The sequence below is a fragment of the Mastigoproctus giganteus genome, chromosome 7 (genome assembly GCF_048544385.1).
Source record: "Mastigoproctus giganteus isolate SK-2022 chromosome 7, ASM4854438v1, whole genome shotgun sequence".
Classification (NCBI taxonomy): Eukaryota; Metazoa; Arthropoda; class Arachnida; order Uropygi; family Thelyphonidae; genus Mastigoproctus; species Mastigoproctus giganteus.
This window is the reverse complement of record NC_143581.1, coordinates 81473952-81489968: the sequence shown is the minus strand read 5'-3', so window position 1 is coordinate 81489968 and position 16017 is coordinate 81473952. Positions and strand designations below refer to the sequence as shown.

Here is a 16017-nt window from a genome sequence, read left to right as displayed (position 1 = left end):
TTCATGGTGCATTCAATGGTAAGAAAAGTGGGTGGGACATGCTGTATGAAGTAATGAAATTTTTGGATATGGTGTACACAGGGTAAGAATATACCCAGATCCTTGACTTAACGTGGCCTCGACAATGCCTCCCGCATACACACTACTTGGACTTCCTCCAGTCACTATCTGGCAGAGCAGAGGTAGCAAGATTATACACTAGCTGATCTGGAAGCCTCCTAGAGAGTTACCAATAGGTTCGGTCCGATGTACTAACTAGCGGCCAGCCTGCGAACACCGTTTTAGAGCTGTACCCTCGAAATGTAAGGAAGATTGGATCTCGCCACGATCTTCATCATAACCTCAAAAGTCATCAATCATACTGCATGATGGAAGAGATGAGGAAGGGTTGACCGGAACTTAGCTCTAGAGACTAAACATGGGTTCCACCACTTCAAACCTCCAATAAGCAAAGTGGTTTTATTGCATCGGCTGATGAGAGTCATCTTTGAGTCACCTGGTAACACAGAGGGGCGGCATTCTACCATGTGGTGGAATGCCGTTGGAACCCCTGCTTACATTGGTTCACACCTGGATTGAGTTGTTTGAAGGGACTGTAACTTCGGTCTGGGTGGCCACTGATTGATATTTTTGTGCAACACTGGCATATGTAAGTTTAGTAATACTGGGCACAATTAATTTTCTAGATTCTTGAATGCTTACTTTATTTTCAATTTTATACTTCATAATTTTCTTTTCAGTTTTCCACCTGTCGCATGTCCTAGAATAATGTGGATGGTTGCCTTTGCAGTTAGGGAAGATCACATCTGTTGCTGAACAATCACTTTGAGTATGATTGGTGGACCCGCAGTTGGGACAAACTGGGTTTCCTTTACATGTCATTTTGAGAGTGGCCATACTTTTGGCACTTATAACATCTAAAGGGATTAGGAATGTATGGTTGGAAGGCAGCAAAGAAGATAACCTGCTTTTATGGATGAAGGTAGGTTTGGGGTATTAAAAGTGAGTATAATAGTCCTTGTAGGTGTGAGTGTATTGTCCTTTTTAATCATGATTCTTTTCACTGCAATTACATTTTGCACCTGAAGCTCTTGACTTACCTCCTCCTCTGAGACATTCATTAAATCCCAGCTGGATATAACTCCCTTAGATGTGTTCAGGGTTCCATGAGTGAGAAACTTTTTCTGGAATTCCAGCAAAATTTGTAATTTTCAGTAGATGCACTGAATGTTTCTGGCTGTTTGTTTGTTTCTACTAATAGGTTCCCTGATTGATTGCAGTCTCTTGACTGTCTTAAGAGATCCTATTATACTTTCCAGGCGTTTCTGGATAAGAAACGGAGACAATTTAGCCAGAGGCTAATCTGTAACATTATAAGAAATGCAGGGAAATCTGTCACCGAGGGGCTGGTTTTAAAACTCTTGGATTGCAAAGTATCATGTTCGATTTCTATGTCTGGCTGAGAGCTTGTCAGCTCTAGAGGAGAAAACACATTATGTTCCATAATTGCCCCTTTTGGCCCTTGGCAGATTAACTGTTCTGCCAAGGTTTTCGGCCCTGCCATGTGGTTGTTATTTTGTTTTTACACCCTTTCCGCATCCTCTGTATTTGGTGGCTCACGGGCTCAAACCTCGGTATAATCAAGAAGCATGTGCTGCTCCTGCCCACCTGGCTACGGAGGCACCATCGCCCCGCCATTGGGAGGCAGCAGCAGTGCCCAGTGTGACCAAGCATAAAGTAGTAAGTGTTAGTGATAGAAATATGAAAAATAAAGAAAGGCAGCTTTTCTTTCTTGCTCTGTACAAGTACTTTTGTAACAGTAGCTGATATTAAATAAATAAATTTCTTAAGGACAGGAATTTAAACTTAACTTAGGATTATATTTTAATATTAGAACTTAGAAATCTACAGATATTGTTCTATGTGCTTTCCTTCACTTGAGATGACATTCTGAAAACAGAGGACTGTGTGCGACACAGTTTCGCGTAGCAGCTCACTGGGGATGTTGGCTACATGCTGTTTAATGATTGCTTTCAAATCGAGAAGTGCCTGTATGCCACCACGGTAAACTCTGTCTTTCAGATATCCCCATAGCCAGAAATCACAGGGATTGAGATCTCGGGATTGAGCTGGACAAAACTGTGGAAAAATCTCTGGAAATGATGCGATTATTTCCGAACGTTGAACGGAGCAGTTACTTCACTTGTGGACCAACTTGGGGGGGGGGGGTCACTATGGTCTCCAAGCATTGCCCTTCTTCCAATGAATAAAATGAATAAAGTGATCTCTTAGAAGGTGATATTATTATACATGTTGGTACTAATGATCTTAAGAGATCTGCAGATTTACTTAACAAGTACAGGTCAATGCTGAAAAAATGGCCTGAGTGAAGGTTAAATTTGAAAATGTCTGCAATTCTGCCCAGACATGATATGAGTGAGTATATGATGAGAGCCCTGTCAATCAATTCGCCTGTGGAGAGAATTTGCAAGGCTCATGAGGTAGAATTTTTTTTAAGTGTAGTCTGTGGTTGCTAACAGGAGAAATTGCTTCTACAGAGATGGGATACACTTAAATAGAAAGGGTGCAAGAATATTTGCTGATGCTGTCAAGGCAGTGTTAGGTGGGTCAGAAAACTGCTAGCTTGGGGAGGGGGGGGATTCACAGACTAAAAGATTAACAGTAGCCATAGGTAGAGGCAAAACTGATTCTTGCACTGCTTCTACTGGAATGAGCAGCAGCCTAGAGAGCAAGTTGCTGGGAATTTCAAGAGCTGCTGGGAGTCATCATGGAACAAGTAAATAGATGGGCTGTGTTAGGGTAACTAAAAGTAAGAACAGGTGCATGTATACTTGCATGTATACCAATGCTAGGAGTTTTGTAAATAAATTTGATGAATTTGAAGTGCTGATCAAGGCATCAAAGGCAGATATTGTTGGGATATCAGTGACATGGTATCACACAAATATAAGCAGTGCAGAATTGGAATTTGGGGAGTACAATATGTACAGAAAAGATAGACAGGGTAGGAAGGGTTATTCTGTTAGTTAAGAAATACAAAATCTAAGGAAGTGCTTCCAGTTGATATGGATGGACAGTGCAATGTAGAGTCATTTTAGTGTGACATAAACACTGGAAAGGGAAAATGAAACAAGGAGTGTGTTATAGGCCTATTAACTCTAATAAGTATAATAAACAACTAGAAATAAAGTTGGCCAGTAAATCAGAATGTCTTGTAATTGGCGATTTTAGCTTTCCAGATATTAACTGGAACTTGTAGTTGGTCACTCGCACACTAGTAAGACTTTTGTGGATTTATTGGAGGATTGTTTTCTATAGTAACATGTTCGACGGGCAACCAGAGGGAGTAATACTCTTGATCTGATTATCAGCAGTGATTATTCATGCATTAACAATTTACAGATAAAAGAACCACTAGGTGACAGTGATCACAATGTTCTGATGTGGGATTTACTTAAAGATGTAACTTTAATCAAGGGCAGAGGGAAGGGATTTTGTTTTCGTAAAGGTGGCTACAGTAGTCTCAGACAGTTTTTAAATTCTATAGCGTGGGATCAACTGATGATGTTACCAATGGTGAATTCTAAATGGGAAACCTTCGGGGACTTAATCTTGGAGGCTACTAGGCTTTTCATACCAACTAAGAAATATTGTTCAATGTTCAGACCTAAATGGATGTCAGATGAATTAATTAGGCTTGTGGCAAAGAAGAAAAATGCATGGGATGCATATAAATTATCAAGCAACATAGAAGTCTACAGCAGATATAAGCTATTCTGTAATCAAATTACAAAGGAGGTTAGGCAGGAAAATGCAGATTAGAGAAATCGTTGGCAAAAGATGCAAAGAAGAACATCAAAGAGTTCTTTACTTACGTAAACTCTAGAAGGAAGGGGATGAATCAGATTGGTCCACTTAACATAGATGGTTTGACTATTTATGATCCTGCTCAAGTAGCTGATAAACTGAATGAGTATTTTGCCAGAAGTTTATCCAACTGTAACAGGAAGCTAAGCGATTTTGCAATAACTGAGAGCAAAGTGGAGTAGAAATTGTTGAAGTTAAACTTAAAAAAGGAACTTGGGGCAGATAGAATCTATCCAGTTATATTGAAGGAAGCAGCAAGGGAAGTAAGCAAACCCTTAGCCACAATTATGGGAGCATCGTTAGAGTCAGGGGTGGTTCTCATGGACTGGAGATGTGCAAATATATCTCCAATTCTCAAAGGGGTGCAAAGGGTGGCACAAATAATTATAGACCTGTTAGTTTAACTTCTGTTCCGGGGAAAATAATGGAGTCACTGGTTAAAGAGGTGATACATGATCTGTATGTATGTTGATAACCTAGAAAAGACTGCAGTAATAGTTCAGACACAGCATGGGTTTGTTAAGGGGAAGGCTTGTCTGACCAATTTGATTAGATACTATGATGTGGCCACAAAGGAACTAGATAAAAAAAAATTTTGATATCATATACTTGGATTTCAGGAAAGAATTTGATACTGTTGCATATGGAAGAATGCTGTACAAATTGGAGAAGTGTCGCATTAATGGGTAAGTTGCTGCAATGGATAAAGGGTTGGTTGAGCAGGAGACGGCAGAAAGTGGTAATAAATGGACACTGCTCTATGTGGACTAATTTTACTGAATATACCAAACAAAGTTTGGTTATTTTTAAAAAAATACTGATGGAAACTTTGGTTTCCATCAGTATTTGACGAATAACTTTAGTCAGATTTTATCTGACTAAAGCCAGAAAAATGCAGATTTTTCTGGCTTTAGTCAATTTCAGATAAATGAAAAACTCACTTTTTCATTTATCTATACAGACAAATAGATTGTCTATTTGTCTAGAACAACTATATACACAAATAGATTGAGAGGCAGAATGTCTTATAATGGGGATTTTAACTTTCCAGATATTAAATGGAACTTGTAAGTTTGTCACTAACACAGTAGCAGAAATTTTCAGGATTCATTGTATGGCTGTTTTCAACACAGGCTTGTTAGAGAGGCAATGAGAGTAAGAATACAACTTGATTGATTATCGGCAATGACTCTTCATACATTAGGAATTTCAAGATAAGGGAACAACTAGGTGGCAGCAACCATAATATATTTATGAAGGATGAAGTTAAAGATATAACTACTTTCAAGGTAAGGGAAGGGATTTTGCCATTGTAAAGGAAACTGCAATAGTCTTAGTTGGTTTTTAAATTCCTTTCAGTGGGACCAACTGATGATGTTAACTATTTCAAATTCTAAATGGCAGGTATTCGGGTAAGTAATTGTAGAAGCTATTAATAATTTTATACCAACTAAGAAACACTGTTCAAGCTGCAGACAAAAATGGATGTCAGATGAACTGATGAAAATAATAACAGAGAAGAAAAATGCACAAGACGTTCATAAATGGTCAGGAAAGATGCCACAAATATATCAAATTCTAACAGGGGCTAACTGACTTTGTGATAACTGAGATGAAGGTGAAAGAGAGGTTGCTGAGGGTCAACGTGAAGAAGGCGCCTGATTGGATGGAATCTGTCCAATTATATTAAGAGAGGCAGCAAAAATAAAAGGCAAATAAAACCTTTACCATGGTCTCTTCTCTAATGGAGCCATACTCAGCTTGTGGTTGTTTGGCATTACAAGAATGCAAAATGGGATGATATATAAGATTTATGTTCTTTTACTTGCTGGATTACTGTTTTAAATCTTCTCATGTCAGTAGTTGCTCAGATTGTGTCAGGAAAATTATTCTTCTAGTATGGGAATAGGGAATGAAATCCCCTATTCCATCCTCCACCTTAAAATCTAGTCCTTTATGTAACCTTTTGTTTCCCACTAAATGTGCAAAGGTTGATCGTTAGACATGAATGTTGCATAATGCAATTGGTTGGCTTGCATCCAAATCTCCAGGTTCATTTTCTGCTACCAATAATGCTCACAGAAATTGTAAAGCATGAAAGAGAATGGGCCTATGGCACTGGTTTCCATGGTTTAGAAGAAGAGAATACAGCAGAGCCAGTGGAAGTAACTAAAATAAATTTATTAAGTTTTAATACAACAAGTAGCTTTCAGGATGATGAACCCTTTCCTCAGCAAGAAAGGTACATACATACATACAAAAATGCAAACATAACATAACATAAAAAGTTAGGAATGGAATAAATTATATTAAATAAATTTAGTATAATTTATATCATTCCTAACGTTTTATGTTGTTTGCATTACTGTATGTATGTACCTTTCTTAATAAATTATTGAAATAAATAATTTATGAAATAACTTAATGAAATAAATTAAACTAAATAAATTTAGTATAATTTATTTCATTCCTAACATTTTTATGTTATGTTTGCATTTCTGTATGTATGTACCTTTCTTGCTGAGGAAGGGGTTCATCACACTGAAAGCTACTTGTCGTATTAAAACTTAAATTTATTTTAGTTACTGCTTCCACTGTCTCTGCTGTATTCTCTTTTTCTAAATTGTAAAGCAGTTATTAATAGGCACAAACTACATTTTGGACAGCTAAGAGCAGAAAGCTTGCCTCTTCATGTGGTAGTTGAGCATCTGATCTCTTGCCAAAGTTAATAGCAGCAACTTTTACCCATCTGTACTCTCCCACTTCTGTTAAAACCTGATGGTTCAATTGCCAACTCAGCTAAAGATAAAGTTGACTTGGTAGCATCCTATTTTCCTTTGTCTCCTCTGTCTGCCATCAAAAGGATGCCAGATGAACTTTGAAAAATCTTGATGCCAAAAAAGCTCCAGGTCCTTATGTTATTTCCTCACTTTTTCTCAAAACCCATGCTTTTTATACTTTCTTATTTTACTCTTGACATTTCAAAAGACTTTGATTGTGATTATCCTAAACATCCATCTTATGGATTAGCAAATGTGTTTAGAAATTGGGTATTCAGCTCTCTCTCTCTCTCTCTCTCTCTCTCTCTCTCTCTCTCTCTCTCTCTCTCTCTCTCTCTCTGACTGCTAAGTGCAGATGATGGTAGCTGTCTCTATATCTAACTTCTCCACTAATGCTAGTGTTTCCTGAAGGTTCAGTTGTTTCTCCCACTATTTTCCTCTTGTATGTTAATGATCTACTTCCATCCACTGATTGGAAATCCTACTCATAGTTTTTGCTGATGATAGCACATTGCATTCCACCTTCCAATTTGAGAAACCTTGCCCTATAAAAACAGCTTCAACTTCTTGAATAGTCACTACCAATTCCTTAAATTCTGATCTCCAGTAATTCTCCAACTGGGAAAAGAAAACTTATTTAATTTCAATTCTTCTAAAACTCAGTCCTATCTTGTATCTTTCAAAAAGGAACACCCTCCCTTCATGTATTTCCTGAAAAATTACAATCTATAGAAATTCAAGTCTAATGTAAACAAGTATTTTCTTCTGTTTCTTTGACCTTCAAGCCATGCATGGTACTAAGTACTATAGGTTTGAATACATTTCTTGTTTGGGATTTTCATTTAAAAAAAAAAAAAAAAAAAAAAGTGCTCCTTTGCAAAAGTTAATATAAGCATCAGTATTAGTATTTAGCAATGCTAGAGTATGTTCACGAAGAAAAGGTTCTATAAGTTTTTCTTGACTATCTGCAAGTGAGGAATTCCGGCGAGAGAGAGAGAGAGAGAGAGAGATGATGGGCATTAAAGTCCCCAAATTATATTTTCCATTTTTCTAGCAGTTCAATTTTAGCGAAATTTGGGATGGCTGGACAAATATTTCTAAAATGTCCAATTATAAAATTTCATAAAAATCTATTTACTGAAAGTCAAGTTATTAAATGCAAATGGATGGACAAAAAAAATAATAATTGTCAGATTTCTACTGGTGTGATTTTACTAAAATTTGGAATGCTTCTATGAATCTTCCTAATAGGGCCAGTTGCCCAAGGAGGAAAAAAAAATAATAATAAAATAAAAAAAATAAATAAAAAATAGTAATTGTTGGATTTCTATTGGTCCCATTTTAATAAAACTTGGAAGGGTTAAACAAATATTTTTAGAAGGCCCAAATATAAAATTTTGTGAAAATCCATCCCCTGGGAGTTGAGTTGTTACATGGAAATGGTGAAGACAATAGAGGCATTAGGTATTTAGCATTAGTAGAGGCATTTGATGCAAGAAAGCAAGCTTATGCAGCATCAGCCAAAAAAAAACCCACTTCCACTTCACCCCTCTGTTTGTTCGAAATACCTGTCCAGCTGAGCCTTAAACTTATTTAGGCTATCAACTTCCACGACAAGGGATGGAAGTCTGTTCCATCAACCAACCACCCGCTGGCTAAAGGCAAATTTCCGCACATCTATCCTACATCTGTCTTTCCTCAATTTGAATTTATGCCCTCTCAGATGATTATTCTGAGCAAGAGGAAGAATCCCATCAGCATTGAGCATGCTCAAACCATTCAAGGCTTTATACACCTCTATCAGATCACCTCGCTGGTGCCTAGTCTCCAGACACTGTAATTTGCAAAACTTAAGCCTTTCTTCGTAAGAGCACCCCTTTGTTCCATTCACTAATCTTGTTGCCCTTCTCTGTACTCGTTCCAGCAGCTCTACATCCTTCTTGAAATGAGGCCTCCAGACCTGTATACAATACTCTAGGTGTGGCCTAACCATTGCCTTATACAAGGGAATAATCACCTCCTTATCCCTGCTAGAAAAATTCCTATATATCACTGACAATACACCATGAGCTACTCTTGCAGCCCGTCTGCACTGCTAAGAGAACTTCATATCTGCCTGCACAACCACCCCCAGGTCCCTTTCATTCTCTACCACTGTCAGTGTAGTACCACAGAGTTGATACGCTGCTCTGGGGTTGCTGTTTCCCATATGTAGTATTTTACATTTGTCAATGTTAAACTGCATTTGCCACCTCTCAGCCCATCTTACATATTTACTGCAATTTAATGCACCTAAAAACTAAATTCCATGAAAAACCATGCTTTCAGCATTGTTCCTGATAAGCAAGTTTGGTTATAAGAAATTTTGGGCAGTAAAATGCAAATATAAGGAAATAAAGGAAAATTACAATGAAAATTCAATATGAATAGCCTGCAACAAACAAAAAGTTCAAAGAAGGGAGGAACAAATTTTGATGAAAATAGAAAAGTCAAAAATAATAATTTAATTTTAATTCTGTTTTTGAATTTTCGCATACACTTGGAATGTCATAACATAAGTCAATTTTTTCACAGAAGTTAGCAGGAATATTGACAATATTTTGAGATATACAAATTACCAAGTAAGTACACCAAGTATGGTGTACTTACTTGGTAATTTGTATATCTCAAAATATTGTTGGTCTATGGTTGGTATATCTCAAAATATTATTTGGTCTATGGAAATTAAAACATTTCACGAGACTGGCAGTGTAATAAACAATCTGCATAACAGCAATCATAAAATCTTGGATGCAGGGAAGAAGTCAAACCCAGCACTGTCTGCAAATGTATGAGAGGTTCATAGACCAATTAGATAACATGGCATGTCAGGAAGGGTATTTTCAACAAGACTGCATGTCTGTAGTAGTGCTCTGGACATGGAATCTATGCTGAAGATTGCATGAACTCTTAAGGGGGCTGGCCACTAAGATCAAGACCTTACTAGTCTGGATTTTTTTTTCTGCGTGACTATCTTAAAAAAGTGGGCATATGTGAACAATTCACAGTCAAATAAAGAGTTAACTGACAACATTCTTCCAGACATCTTCTCCTGTTACTGAAATCATGCATCACTTGTGCTTGAACATGTTTGGCACAAAATGGCAAGCACTTCCAACATCTCTTATAATGCATTACAATTTTATACACCAGTGTCTCTTGACCAAATTATATGTTGTTCCTGCAAGTGTAACCGGAAATATTGTGTGCATTTGTATGGGTATGACAACTTTAAAAACACCCTGTATTTAAGTTTAAATTAAAAATTTTATATGAATAAATCTGGTCAACATTTTATTAATAAAAATTCACTCTCATTCATTCGTGCTTTTCTCCTTTGTCATTCTCTTAGAAAAATTAATGTTATTTTAATCTTACATTTGGGTAATGGTTGGCAATTTCTGCCACAATATTCTGCACCATTTCAGCTTCTGGTTTGTCAAGAATAGCCATCATCTGGTTAATCCATCCAATAAACATCCAACATGGGATTTTACTAGCCTAACAGTATAATAAAAAGAGATATGTGAAATATTAATCTATTAAGAACATTCAGAATAAGGATGCACATTGAGAGAGAGAGAGAGAGAGAGCGAGAGAGAGAGAGAGAGAGAGAGAGAGAGAGAGAGAGAGACACTGATAATAAATAAAACTTTACTCATGACTATGAGTCAGAAGAGTTAAATATTTTAAAATTTTCTAATCATAAATGGACTCAAAATAACCTTTTCATTTATTTATTTTATATTGTATATATATCTTTAATAAATTATTTTTTAAAACAAAAAATTCACAATAATGCTCAACATATCTATCTTCTTGTATGGATGCATGTCTCGTACCAAAGGAAGTAACAAGTGATTCTTGCAGAGCACAACTGCTGTGGTATAAACAGTTTGTTTGTTTGTTGTTTGGTTTTTAGGAGCATTAGCAACTAAGGCCATATTGCTCCGGGAAATGCGGTGGTCATTCCCTGACCTTTCCGCATCCTCCGTATTTGGTGGTGACGGGCTCAAACCCCGGTCTAATAAAGAAGCGTGTGCTACACATTGCTGCTCCTTCCCACCTGGCTACGGAGGCGCCAGGTATAAACAGTGGTGTAGCCACGGGTGGCTAGTTGGTAGGGACTGCAGAACTGCAGCACCCCCAGCTTTTTAAACCTAAATATACAGTCAACAGAGTTATATGAAATTTTGTGAAGAACAGTGCAACGCAACGCAGTGAATATTTTTATTAACAGGTCCCGCCTATAGTATACTCATCCTCTATTTCCAATAATCATTTCAATAATAAACAAATTAAAACATGAGATCGTTTTCAACTTTGAAGTTTAACCATAGGTGAAACTGTGCGCTACACAGTTACACATTTAGGCCCCAGTGGTTGAGCCAATACACAATTTTAGGTGATAAAAATGAGTCAAAGAAACTGCAGAGTGAGCAGTGCCAATTTGAACAGTGCACCAAACTTGAATGAAAAAGTTATTAATCTATTTTCAACAAATAAAAACTGAAGAATGGATTTTATTTTTAAATAAAATTTCAAGATTACCCAAGTCTGTTAATGGTAAGTGTCAAGTTAATGTTTTGTAGTATTTTTAACTTGCTTATTATTATTACCACCTATGTCTACAGGTCTTCTAACCAAGGCAATTTAATGTAACTTTAAGAAGCAGCACCCCATACATCAGAGTCACAAGTCGCCACTGGGTGTAACTAGGGTGAGGCAAGTAGGGCACATTCCCTGGGTGACACATTTGGAGGGTGCCATTTTTATGGTTAAAAAATGCAAAAATTCAGCCAGAATTTTAAAGAACTGTTCTCAAGGGTTGCCATTTTTTTTAATTTGCCCTGGGTGCCATTAACCCTAGTTACACCTCTGGATATAAAGTGCACATTCCTTTAACAAAATGCCAAAGTAACTCACCCCACAGTTAACATCTCAGTTCTGCATACCAATTATTTTAGATGTCCTCAAATAAAAATGTATTTGCCTTAGGCAATGAAATGGGAAGGTCATGTATATGATAATGTCCAAATGAAATTCATCTTGGCTGAATGAAAATTTCTGTCAATTAAAAATGTGGGCTGTCTTCCTCTTTCCATCTTTCTTCAATTTAAATTCATGCCTCATCATGTGTATATGCGTGTGTTGTCTGAACATGAATAATGATGTCATCAGCATTTAGCTTACTCAATCCATTCATAGCCTTAAACACCTCAAACAGATCTTCTCAGTGGCCAGGTTTCCAGATGCTACAATCTGCAAAGCTGAAGTCTTTCCTGGTAAGAGTAACTATAAGTTCCCCAAACTAATCTCATTGTTCTTTTTTCACCCATTCCAACAGATCCACATCCTTTCTAAAATAAGGCTTCCTGACCTGTATGCAGTACATGATCTAATCATCACCTTATACAATAGGATAATCACCTCCTTCTTCCTGCTGGAAAATTCTGTATATCATTGACAAAACCACATAAGCTGCTTACAAAACTTCGTATTATCTTCAATTACCTTCAGATCTTTTCATTTTCCACTATCCTAAGCATAGCACCATAAAGCTAATATGTTAATTTGGGATTACTGCTACCCATGTGGAGTACTAGTACCTTATATTTGTTAAACTTCAATTGCCATTTCTCTGCAGCATCTGCCTAATTTTTCTAGATATTGTTGCAGTAGCATATGGTGAGTACTGTCATTAAGTAACCTACCAACCTTCATATTACATGCAAGTTTAGACATTAAGCCTAACATGCCTTAATCAATATCATTAATAAATATAGGAAACAACAATGGGCCCAGGATGGATTGAACCATGTGAGATTCCACTAATAACACTAGTTTATGAAGAGTAGTGTCCATTAATCACTCTCTGTCTTCTCTTTGTCCATAGCAGTAACTTTCCTCTAATGCCACACTGCACCAATTTGTACCACAGTCTTTTATGTGGAGCAGTATCAAAATCTTTTCTGAAATATAATACGATGCCAAGATTATTTTTTTCATCCAGGTTCTTTGTTACTACTTCATAGTATACAATCAGACTGGACAAATAAGATCACCACTAAAAAAATCCACACTCTGACTGCCATACAGCTGTATTATTCTCTAGATGGTCCTGCATTATTTCTTTAAACAGTGATCCCCATAATTTTTCCTGGAGCAGATGTCAAACATATAAGTCTGTATTTATTCACTTCACCCTTTAATCTTCTTTTGTGAATTGGGGATACATTTAGGGGCAATCTTGAATCCAAAGATGCTTTGATATTTATGGTCAAAAGTTTGCTTATCTCTTTTGCTCCCTCTCCTAATACAATTGGATAATTCCACCCATCCCCAGGCAACTTATTCACATTTCGCCTCACCAAATTCTCTTCAACCATCCTCTCAGTTATCACAAGATCATTTAGCCACCTGCTGAAATTTGGTACACTTCAAGCTTCCCCATCCCAAAAAAATTCCTTGTGTGGACGTAGATTAAAAATATCTATTCAGTAACCTGAGCAGGATCATTGAGAGTTATATCATTCATGCATAAATGATGTAACTGAAACAAAGCAGCAGGATACTGACCTAGCAACTTGGCAATCGTTTAAAGCAGTTATGCATGGATTTCTTGGAAGAAGGAGAAATCATTATGACTCTAATTAACTATCCTACCAACCTTTGCATCATTTGAAAACTTAGACTTCATCAATATCATTAATAATCATTAATAAATACAGAAAAAAACAATGGACCCAGCAACAGAACTCCACTGATAACGTTAGTCCACAAAGAGCAGAGTCCACTGATAACAACTCTCTGTCTTTTCCCACTCAACTATCCATAATAGTAATTGTCCTCAATGACACACTGCTTCAATCTGTACAGCAGTCTATTATGTGCAACAGAATCAAAAGCTTTCCTGAAATCCAAGTATATGACATAAAAATTATTTTTTACATCCAGTTCCTTTGTTACTGCATTGTACTATCCAATCAGATTGGTCAGACAGGTCCTTCCCTTAACAAACCCATGCTGCGACTGACATATAACTGCATATCTTTCAATGGGAATGCAACAGACATAATGTTGGTATATTTGGAATCAGCAGAACTTCCTTAATTTCTTAATTTATTTATCTGGTTTGCAAATGTTAATTAAAATTACAAGGTACAAACACTTAATGACACTGATTTTGGTTAATGGATTCACCCTCATATCTACCATGTAACACTGTGAAGTGGTAAAACTCCGCCTAGCCAGTGACATGAAATGTGCACATTTGTTTGTTTTATTGCATGTGTCATGTTGTGGGCCACTTGGATACAAGAATGCTGTGATGACTTAAAAACAAGCTTCTAGTATTCTTTCCTGTCATATGAAGCTGGTCATCTCATTAATACCTGTGCTAGCATTTTTCTTATTTGTGGGATAGCCTGGGGTTAGACCCCTGGGCTATCCCACAAATTTGGTTTTAATGGTGTTAAAAAAAAAAAAAAAAAAAAATGAGGGTTATAATGTGCCAGAAAAAAAAATTTAATTTCAAAAACATTGAGATTTTGGTAACTTTTAAAAAGGTTACCTTGTCATAAAGTTATATATATATATACATCAATAAATAAAAAAAACAGTATAAGAGTAAAAATAAATTTCCTATGTTATATATGTCTATACTTATTGATAGCATTTAAAAAATTAAAAATTGCTGACTCATGGTCTTTGTCAGATAAATTCTAGATGAGTGTACAAGGCTCAGTCAGATGGTTAAAAGTGGTAAAACGAGTATTTCTAAACTTTGTACATTCAGTTAAAATAGTGGCATAGTATTTAGGGTTAGGCGCCACCTGTACTCTGTGGTGGAATGCAGCTTGTGTAGTGTCTGGTTTATACAGAATTGTGTTATGTTCTGTGAACCAGGCTGCCTTCATGCTCTGGCTGATCTCTGCCAGGGTCACCTGAGTTTTCTGGACGGAGACAAAAAAAAAAGGGGGGGGGAATATAGCAGAAGTGGTGGAGTTGAAGTAGGTAAAAGGAGAAGGATGAGGAAAGAAGAGGTGGGAAGGGAGAAGTAGGTATCAACCCTGATCTTGGAGTCCACGGAAGGCCAGGGAAAGGGAGACAGCTTGTAGAATAAGGGAGGTCTGAAAAGTTGGGTAGGTGCAATGGGAAGTGTCTGAGTTTTATTTCTATCAGTTTAGTACTGTCATTCCAATGAGGAAGATGTCCAGTTAGGTGTTCATTCAGTTCTGATAGTGGCCAGTGATGAGGGAAGAGCAAGCACGAGAAGAGATCATAGTGGTTTCAGAAATGCCTGGTAGGGATGTGTCTATGTTGTGGATCAGACGTGGAGAGCTGTTACAACGCCTTTTGAAGACTGCTGAGGCAGCTAAAAGTTAAAAAATGCTTCTTTTGATTTTAACAGGTTGCTTTGAATCTGCAGATAAATGAACCACTAGGTGGAAGTGATCACAGTGTGCTGAAGAGGGATTTACACAAAGAGGTAACTACCATTAGGGGTAAAGGGAAGGGTTATTGCTTTCGTAAAGGCAACTACGATGGACTGAGACAGTATTTAAATTCTATACAATGGGACCAACTGATGATGTTACCAACAGCAAATTCAAAATGGTAAGCATTCAAAGAACTTATCTTGGAAGCTACTAGGCTTTACATACCAACTAAGAAATATTGTTCAAGGTTTAGGCCTAAATGGATGTCAGATGAACTAATGAGACATATGGCAGAGAAGAAAAATGCATGGGATACATACAAATTAACACGTGACACAGAAGCCTATGACAGATACAAGTTGATCTGTAACCAAGTTACAAAGGAGGTTAGGCGGGCGAAGGCAGATTACGAGAAATCTTTGGCAAGGGATGCAAAGAAAAACAGCAAAGAGTTCTTTATTTATGTAAACTCTAGAAGGAAGGGGATGAATCAGATTGGTCCACTTGATATCGATGGGTCAACTGTTGATGATCCTGCTCAGGCAGCTAACAAACTAAATGAATATTTTGCAGCGACATTCACACATGAGGAGTTATTCAGCGAGGGGAATGCCAGAGGTGTATTCAACTCTGGCAGTAAGCTAGAGAATCTTGTAATAACTGAGAGTAAAGTGGAGGAGAGATTGTTGAAGATAAAGACAAGAAAGGCACCTGGAGTGGATGGGATCTATCCAGTTATATTAAAGGAGGCAAAGGAAGTAAGCAAACCCTTAGCCATAATTATGAGAGCTTCCTTGGACTCAGGGGAGGTACCCACAGATTGGAGATGTGCAAATGTGACCTAAATTCACAAAGGAGGATCAAAGGCT

At 37.1% G+C, this 16017-nt stretch overlaps 1 protein-coding gene across 1 annotated transcript in view; it reads right to left on the bottom strand.

Moving 5' to 3' along the window:
- LOC150083030 (DNA-dependent protein kinase catalytic subunit-like) overlaps positions 1–16017 on the bottom strand; it is a 205091-nt gene that overhangs the window by 109241 nt on the left and 79833 nt on the right. The window contains exon 6 of the mRNA XM_090378363.1: positions 10086–10208. Coding sequence (XP_090234489.1) covers positions 10086–10208 — 123 coding nt within the window. The remainder of the gene's footprint in view (positions 1–10085; positions 10209–16017) is intronic.